At 35.0% G+C, this 9,802-nt stretch overlaps 1 protein-coding gene across 1 annotated transcript; it reads left to right on the forward strand.

Annotated features, from left to right (window-relative positions):
- Positions 1 to 2,464: 2,464 nt before the first annotated feature.
- LOC145014296 (uncharacterized) lies at positions 2,465 to 4,699 on the forward strand. Its single transcript, XM_078972681.1, has 2 exons — positions 2,465 to 3,931; positions 4,199 to 4,699. The coding sequence occupies exons 1-2, from the start codon at positions 2,852 to 2,854 to the stop codon at positions 4,235 to 4,237; spliced, it is 1,119 nt and encodes a 372-aa protein (XP_078828807.1). The 5' UTR covers positions 2,465 to 2,851; the 3' UTR covers positions 4,238 to 4,699.
- Positions 4,700 to 9,802: the final 5,103 nt, after the last annotated feature.

Genomic DNA, 9,802 nt, shown 5'->3' on the forward strand with positions numbered 1-9,802 from the left:
TCAGATTGTGTTTAAAATCCTTCCAGGAAGGGGGCAGTTTGTCAATAATTACAGCCACAGAAATGGCTTCATCCATTTTCAGATTGTGTTGAGCAAACTGTCCCAGGATCCTTAACATTTCATGGAATTGTTCCATAATAGGCCTAGAGTCAATCATTTTGTAACCCATAAAGTTACTGACAAAAAACTTCTTGCTAGAAGCATCTTCTACCATGTATTTGGATTCAAGAGAATCCCACAGTTCTTTTGCAGATTCGAAATTTTGATAGATATCAAAAAGAGAGTCAGACATACCATTGAGAATATGACCACGACATATGTAATCATCATTTTCCCACTTTGATCTCCTTCTTGTTGCCTCCAAAGGTTCATCTTCAACAGATTCTGGTAAGACCGGCATGGGTGTACTCAGAACATATACCACTTTCAGAGTGGTAAGGAGAAAGTGCATCTTCTTCTGCCATCTACGAAAATCTTGTCCTTCAAACTTGTTCAATTGGTTAAACTTGCTTGTCATATCCTTCACAGAATCGCCACTTGCCATGATCACAAAATACTTCGATTTATGTTAGAAATTTGGGTTTAGAAAGGCTTGGAAATTCTGAGAATTGTGATTATCACTTTCAAATCGAAGTATTTGGTGGTACTCCCAAATCTTCAATTGGATAAGACTCAGATAGACAAGAACAAAGAATGTTTGATGATATTTTCGTATGTACCAGAAAATGAGACAAAAACCAACTTTTAACAACTTTGTCTGAAAACTGTCATATGACAGTTTTAAACTGTCATAAAACCATAAAAACTGTCATAAAACGGATATATGGATAAGGGTCAAACCAATGGTCAATTATTTGGAAAATCAATTTTCTGATGCATTTTTTTAAACTGTCATAAAACCATAAAAACTGTCATAAAACAGCTCGATCCCAGCCAGGGGCTCTGCCCCTTGGACCCCGCCAGGGGCTGCCGCCCCTTGGACCCCGCTCCCAGGGGCGCTGCCCCTAGACCCCCATTCGTTCAGGGGCTTCGCCCCTAAATGACAGTGTACTTTGAAACTTGATCAAACTTAAACAAGTGTGTACTCCACACCTTCCTTACTTGTTTAATATTTATCAAGATCATTTTTGGTCAACACAAAGTAATCTCATTACACTTAAATAACATTGATGATCAAAATCACCAACATAAACTATTGGACTTTATTAACTTACTGATAATAAACATTATCTTCACCTAAGACTATAAAACTCATACATTAATCGAACATCTCCATCACCTTAAAAACTAAAGAAGAATTTGATATCAAATATACACAAAACCATGTGTAACTTCAAGATATCCACAACTGCATCCCTAATTAACCTTAAATGAATTCCCCCCATTGATAGTGAACAAACTTCTCTTTCATCCATGCAGTAACATCCCTAGGAATATACATCAGCATATAGATTTCTCCCAAGTCCGTTGTTGCATTCATTAGTCTAGAATTCGGTTCCTAGGTGTTCATCTATCTCTAAACATCAAGCAAGAAGCAGGTGATCCTTTTACAAAAGGTAGTTAATAATCTAGAAATCAAACTTACTGAAAATATTTAGACAAATCCATAATTTCATACCTTCACTTGAAAGTGATAAAGCTTCAAGCATCTGTACATGTACTAAAGTCAAGCAAGACGCAGGTTGCATTTACCAAACCAAATGTAGGGAAAAATTATCTTCAAATCTGAACTTAGTTTACGACCTCTGTTTTTTTTTTTTTTTTTTACCACTAACCAGTGTACATTTAGCCATTTGTGTTTCAAGAACTACATTGAAAACTAAAAATCATGCATATGGAAACTTATAATCAAGAAATATGAAAATTATCACCTTCTTCTTTTGTTTTAGAGCATAATTAGCAAAAACATTATATATATATATATATATATATATATATATATATATATATATATATATATATATATATATATATATATAAACATATTGCAATCAAGATTTATACAACCAAAAGTCTATCCTTCTAATTTTTGTTATAAAGTAACATTGAAGCTACAAAATCATGTCAGTTTATCCATTTTTGATAACTACCTGGAATATGTTAGCTAAAATGCATAAAGACTACTCTTAAAAAATTATAAGACGTGAATCTTGTAAATGAAATGAACAATACAAATGACCAAAACCATGTCTTCGATATTCAAAAAGATAATTAGAATATTAAAGCATTTCTTAAATGTTCAAAATAGGTCAGCGACTAAATCCATTTCAATTGTCAGAGTTCTAAAAAACAAGGACCACAACCACAATATTATTAATTACAATGATTCATTTATTGATGTATAAGTATATTTGAGGTACTAATTATAGTTCATGTTTATATGCTCTAAATAAAAAAATATAATAATGAAATACAAAACATAAAATGAATTACCAGGAACATGAAAAGAGTTAGAAACCATAATTCAATAGCCAAACTACCTTTTACTTTCTCCATCCCATAGTCACATAGATCGCCAAGGTAGTCACGATCTCCGTTCCGAACGTCCCGTTCCCAAACGGGGTTCGTTTTCGTTCCAGTCGGCGGCCGATTCGCTGTCGGATACGGGTACCCTACGATCCCGTTTAATCTTCAATTCGGTCATGGAACCATGAAATCGGCGATCCAGATTGCACAGAAACACGATTAGGATCGCCAATTTTGGACTTGGAATCGCCAATTTTGGTTTGAGCGGGAACTTGTAAAAACCGTGACGCTACGATAAAGTATCAATCTCATCGATTCCTGGTACGTTTCTTCGATTCCTACATCTAATTCCTCCAGTGAATCTTGATTCCAATAATTATTTAAGATGCTTCTTATCCCACATGACTACTCACTGGTTCACCCACTCTCTCTCGGTTCTTCTTCTTCTTCTGTTACACGTCTTCATCACAGACCCTTTCCAATATATTCTTTCTTTATTAATTTGCTTGGTGTGAAAATGGTATTTGGCAAATCTTTTAACCGCACAGAAGATAGTGAAACACAACCACCACCAGAAGATTTTGTTGATCTTGAGAATGAAGACCAAAGAGCATCAGATATAGGAACAACAGGAAGCAAGAAAACAAATGATAAGGATGCTAGCAGGCCTCTGTTGGAAGAAGTCACTTTTACTAGTTCTGGAACTGGTAAAAATGCAGGGGGGGCAAAGGTATGGATTTGCAACCACTGCAAAGTCCAATACACAAGCTCGTATACCAGAATTCACACACATTTCTTTGGGGCTCAACCTGGGAAGACCGTAGAAATAAGAAGATGTCCGGTTATGATTAAGGACCGGGAGAAGCTACAAAGACTTTTGAGCAAGGTTAAAGAAGCTGAGAGCGGAGGTGTTTCAAAATCTTTAAAGAATTCTATACTTTCGAAAAAAGCAACATCAAGAAAAGGAATTGAGGAATCTTTTGGTCTTATGGAGCGAAATGCGGTTGACATGAAAATAATTAGAGGATTGTGTGCTAATGGTATCCCGTTTAACGTCTTGCGGAATCCACAATTTATTGAAATGCTCAATGCACTCAAGAAGGCCCCGGAGGGATACAAACCTCCGTCTAGTGAAAAAGCAAGAACTGTTTTGTTAGATGAGTGTATGAGAGATGTTGAGAAAGACCTAACCCAAGTCAAAGATACTTGGTACACGCAAGGGGTTTCTATTGTTTCCGATGGGTGGTCGAATGGCAAACATAAGCCACTCATCAATGTTCTTGCGGTGAATGCCCGTGGTTCTATGTTTATGTACGCGGAAGATTTCTCGGGAGTCGAAAAAACAGGTGTGGAAATCTCTAAGTATCTTCTTGGAGCTATCGATGAGGTTGGACCGAGCAACGTTTTGCAAGTGGTCACGGATAACGCAGCTAATTGCAAAGCTGCCGGAAGAGAAGTCGAGAAGGTATACAAACATATATTTTGGTCACCTTGTTGCGTACATACTCTAAATTTGATTTTCAAAGATTTATCAAAAGAATTTTTTTGGTTAAATAATACCTATAAGAGAGGGAAAACAATTGTCAAATACTTTCTAAACCACACTCAAGTCTTGTCAATTTTTCGAGAAAATTCCACATTAGAGTTGTTAAGGGTGGCTAAAACAAGGTTTGCATCTCTCTATATTTTGTGGCGGCAACACAAACGGATGCCGTGACAATGGATGCAATAGATTGGTGGTCAACATATGGAGCCGAAACCCCGGAATTAGCCGTGATAGCAAAGAAGGTACTTTCCCAACCGATTAGTAGCTCTTCGGCGGAAAGAAATTGGAGTACCTATTCTTACATTCACAATGTGAAAAGAAATAGGTTAAATTGCAAAAGAGCCGACAAATTGGTTTTCATTCACTCCAATATTCGACTCCTATCTCGTTTCTCGGATTCATATAAAGCAGGCCCATACAAAAAGTGGGACATGAATCCTGAAAACACTTATATTGAAGGCTCAAGTTCACGATTAGAAGAAATGTTTTGGGAGAATTTAGATGAAGACATGGAGAATGGGCAAGGAAAAAGACAACGCGTGGATTGAAGAAAACTTTTCTGTTATTGTTTTTCTGGGAATTCTGTTTTTTGTTTTTTAGTGTTGGAAACTTGGAAAACTGTTTTGATGTGTTGCTGGAAAATTGTTTTGGAAAATTGTTTTGATGTATTGAAGTGTTAGTTTGTTACTTAACTGTTTTTTAAAGTAATTCTTGCTGGGAAATATTAAAATTATGTTATTTGTTTTCCTGTTAATGAATTTTGATGTAAATAATGGCTGGAACTTTTTGTATAAACCATGGTTCATGGGTACACCGTACCGAAATACACGATACACCGTATCGGAACGTACCGGGACGTACCGAAATGAACCTACCCCCGCCGTATCCGATACGTCCTAACTGCCGAATCTCGTTCCCGATCCTCGTTCCCGTACCGGACCGTACCGCGATCTATGTGACTATGCTCCATCCATTCAATAGCCCTCCTGAGCCCTCCTGCAGAACAATTTTGAAAACCTAAGTAGATCTATTAAATCAACAAAAAAAAAACTTTTCCTTTTCTTCCCATCTTTCCTTAGTGTGTATAGATGGAATGGATTTGGTGCAATGAGTCTAGGAATCAGTTTTTAGTGGACATAAAATGAGCCTAATGACAGCTGTAAAATAAAAAATAAAAAATAAAAAATAAAAATAAAAATAAAATAAAATAAAAAAAGCAACAATATTAGATACAAGTTTGCTCCAATATTGTTATAGTCGTGTTAACAACTTTACCAAACGACTTCCCATTCATAAAGCTGCAATAAAGAAAATATCACTGTCAGTTTGGGAAATGACAGAAGTAAATTGTGTATATTGTATGAAAGTAAAGTATTGCTATCAAAACATATAATGTTACAACATTATGAAGCTGAAAGAAATCAATAACATAATATACACAAAAAAGATACATTTTCAACCTTCTTTCCCTTCAGTATTTAGATTGTCCTCTTAAATTTTCAAAACATATATTCCCTTAACCAAATCATAAGAAATAGGTAATAGGTTCCGTATCCAAGTTACTTCTACAGCCAAGCTGATTTCTCAACCAAGGTGTCAGCTTCATCTTCATGCTGCTATGGATGTGGTGTTGAATAATACTAAAAAATAGTAATAAAATGAAAAGGTAGACAACAATATGTACTAAAAAGCATAATAAAACTGCAATATAGGATTATTAATGTAATGTGTACCTTAAGGATTCATTGTCCTCGATTAGAGCGCAATCTGAAGGAAAACCAACCATAATCATCACTCATACTAAACAGAAAAATTAGGAAACAATTAAGCTATATACAATGGTTTACTTGCCACATGCAACGAAAATTGCTCAGCCAAACTACGCCCGCAATATTTAAAAATCTTGAATAACATAGACAATTAAGTTGTAACAATATAATGAGTCCGGAAACAACGAAAACAACATCTATGGAAGTAAACACAACCATGCAAATTCAAATGCACATTAAAATTCAACAATTAAATGAAGAAACGATTGGCAGTAATCAGATCAACTTCTATTTAAAGGTCTATGAAAATATAAACGAAAACATAATGTTTTACTTACCCAAAGAAATAGCTTCCGAAACATGTTTGATTACTTTTCCATTTTCCAATTCCACCACTTTGATTACCCCTAGATGGTGTCAAGTAGAATCAAAGCAACCCACCTATTTTCCATCACTAACCATCCTTAGTTTTTTGTTGGAAAATTTAAGTTCATTCTTGCAAAAAAAAAAGTCATTGTAGTATGCAAGAGTGATAAAGTTTGGGAAAATTATGATTATATAAATGCAAAACAACTATTGTCTTGGCACATTTTGCCTAAAATTCACTCTCTCACCATGAGTATTGTTTTGTTGTTTTACCAAAATGTTGATTTATTAACATTCTAATTGGCATTGAATGTTGGTAAATTTAACATCATTTCTCCATTTCAAGAGCTAGTACTTGACTGAATTGACATCTAACATTATCTTCCACCTCAGCAAACTGTTAAATCAAAATACAATTTAACCAACTAATAACAACTAAATCTAAAATTATAGTAAAACACAATAAAACTCAAGCACACAAGGTCATGGTGATTTCCAAATCAAAAACCCATATTTTTGGAGATTCTAGTGGAATCGAAGAGAGAGAGAGAGAGAGAGAGAGAGAGAGAGAGAGAGAGAGAGATTAAAATAACCTGCAATTAAGAATGCTCTCTGTTGTGGTTATATGTCTACAATTATGTAGTGAACTATGCAATGGAAAAGAGAAACATGCCATTACAATCGCATATATACAAAAATAAATCCAAACCTAACATAGCACAAACAAATACCTCCTTGGCCGTCCAAGAGCAAAGATGAATTTTTCTTCATACAAAATCAACCTGAAATCCGAAAACATCAAAGAATGGAGACTTTTACAAGGAGATATGATTGTGGGTTGTTTGTGCATAGAGATAAGGGAAGAGAAATTGTACCTGGATTCTAGGTTGCAGAAAGGAGAATCGATTGAAATTAGTGGGAGACTATTTTTTATATACCTTCCAGCACCATCAATCTTCATATCTTCTTTTTTTCTGCAAAACATCGAAAAGAAAATAGTCAATAATCGGAGAGGAAAAGTATGTACAAAAGAACTGACATTTATTTTAGGAGATATGAATGTTATATATGTTGGATTAGGCGTCTAAGCCCATAATTATTTTTGGTATGTACTTGATTTGATTATGAGCATTCTTCTTTTGGATTGCCTTCACTCATGCAACTTGATAGGAAGACAAGTGGAGAGAGAGAGAGAGAGAGAGAGAGAGTATGACTTATTATATGAACAATAAATTGGTAATCGTAATTATTTTATTAATATATTACAATATTAATATATTATTTGGAAATCATATTATTAATTAGTAATTAATCTTAAATTGGTCTAGTATTAATTTTGGGATTAAAGGAACTGATTAATAATAGAGGGACTGATTATGTAAATCAGTAATAATTATATTTTGGGCTAATGGACCTTATTGATAGGGGGTGGACGAAAATCTATGGAAAACGTATAGAGTTTTCATCCAAGGTCCTGTCATATGAGGGTTCATGGATTACTTAAGACCTAAGCAATGAAATTAGGATTTCCACCTGAAAAACCCTAATAGCCTCAACTATCTAAACCCTCCTAACATAAGGATTTTTGGCCCCAATGAGTTTTAGAGAACCCTAGCCGATTTTCCTTCCCTCTCCAAGTCTTCCTTTGCATTGAGCGTTTGTGACTGAATTAGGTGCAACATTTGGGTCACTATGATTTCAAAGGTCAAGGAGTTCTTGTTATTTCTACATAATAAATAAGGTATGGTTTCTAACCCTAACATGTGTGATTTTCAAAATTGTATACTAGACATTAGGGTTTATGCTTTTGATGATTATTTGCATGTATAACTTGAAAAAAACCTAGATCCAAAGCATTAGGGTTGCATGTACACCATAGGAATGTTGTAGTGCTCAAAACCCATCAATATGTAGCAATAACAGAGGTCGAAGAGAAAAGAGAAACCACCAGGAACCGCTGCTACAGTTGAAGAACAATTAATTGGCAGGGGTGCAGGAGGTTGAAGTTGATCGTGGTAGAATGAAGTGGGGAAGTTGAAGCGGAATCAGTTGAATGCAGAGGAAAAAATTATGCAGATCGTTGCGAGAAGAGGGAACTACCGAGACAAGGTAAATACCGAGTTATTGCGATCAGGATTGCATCTGAGGATGATCGGAGGGTTGAAATTGAGAGAGCGGTTATTCATGACCTGAGCTTAGTAATAATAATAATTAATGAAATTCTCATTGATTTGTTGGGGTTTGATTTGAGTAAGTTAAGATTGCTATCTTCTTACTCTAAATGAATCAACTCTAGGTATTGTTACTAGGAAATTTCATTGCCTACTTATTTTGACGTATGTTCAGATTGAAGATTTAGAAACTTGAGTTAGAGACTAACATTGATATTAAGAAGGTCATGGATTGTAAAGTAACTTGAACTATATTTTGACATTTTAACTGTTACATCATCACTATGTGTACCCTAGCGAGGGGGTATTTCACCCCTCCATGTCGGTTGGAATATTTAGCCACCTACCAAAGCCTGATTGTTAGAAAAAAAGTATTGCATGTTGGTTTGTAGCTTGACCAGAATAATTGTACCAAGCTTAGGTTGCATGTCATGGTCGAAGAAACATCATACACACCGTCACACTGCAATTAAATTCACCCAAATCATTTTGACTAAAAAAACAGTAACTTGTGACACCATCAAGGTGTGAAATTCTGATGGCACATTGTGTTCCAGACTGCTTGTTGTATTTCGGATTTGAAAAACTCATTACAAAAATCTTGAAAGTTCACTTAAATACATGGGAATGGGATAAGAGCACCCTAATATACTAGTTCTAAGAGTTATCCAATGGTAAGAAAAAAAACATTTTATGGTTTATGATTTAAAAAATCAGATGCATTCTAGACTGCATATGTTTTTTAGCTTCTAACATCGTAAAACTGTTAGAAACAATTGACGGTAGCAAGAGCACACCCGTAAAATATGAATATCTTTAGAATCGACCACATTTTTTTGCTAGTCCAGTGACTCTAAAAATGCTATTTTGGGATGCACTACTAAAAAAAGCGTTATTTCCAAGGGACACTTTCCTCAGAAATTGTGACATCCCCAAAATCACGGCCAGAAAAGACCGATTTTCATTTATGCTTTTAAAATAAATTCAGAGTAAATCCTTTTGATTTGAAAGAGTTGCGGAATTTGTTCCCAAAACAAAACATGATAAAATAATATTTATCAAAGCATTTCATCAAGAGATGCATTTTCATTATATAATTAAAACTCGGGTGTCATGTTCCGATACAGACCATTAAGCATAAACAATAACATTACAAGTCATTCAACAAATATATACGTATACAGACTTGTAAACAAAACAACTTGATGGTTCGTCCATCTTACGCCCTTGCGCCACTTCCTGTAATACAAATAAAACTGAGTGGGTCAGGCTTGGGAGCCTGGTGAGCATATAGGGTTTTCAACCCACAATAAATAAATTATATTTAATTTCACCAACCAATTACTATCCCGATTACCCATTCCCGTTATCCTCACTTTACGTCCCTAAAACAACATCTATCTCAAGGGACCTAATCTAGGATTTTCATCGGGACGGACATTACTGCTAAGGGGTTTCCTCAACAATAGATATCCTAAAGGCAA

Source organism: Lactuca saligna, chromosome 9 (assembly GCF_052625555.1).
Source record: "Lactuca saligna cultivar CGN05327 chromosome 9, ASM5262555v1, whole genome shotgun sequence".
Classification (NCBI taxonomy): Eukaryota; Viridiplantae; Streptophyta; class Magnoliopsida; order Asterales; family Asteraceae; genus Lactuca; species Lactuca saligna.

What these genes read in the sequence shown, in the direction of transcription:
- LOC145014296 (XM_078972681.1), top strand. Translation starts at nt 2,852, where the DNA reads ATGCTTCTTATCCCACATGACTACTCACTGGTTCACCCACTCTCTCTC. An exon ending in CCGGAAGAGAAGTCGAGAAG is followed by an intron (nt 3,932 to 4,198) that starts GTATACAAACAT and finishes TGGATGCAATAG; the next exon opens with ATTGGTGGTCAACATATGGA.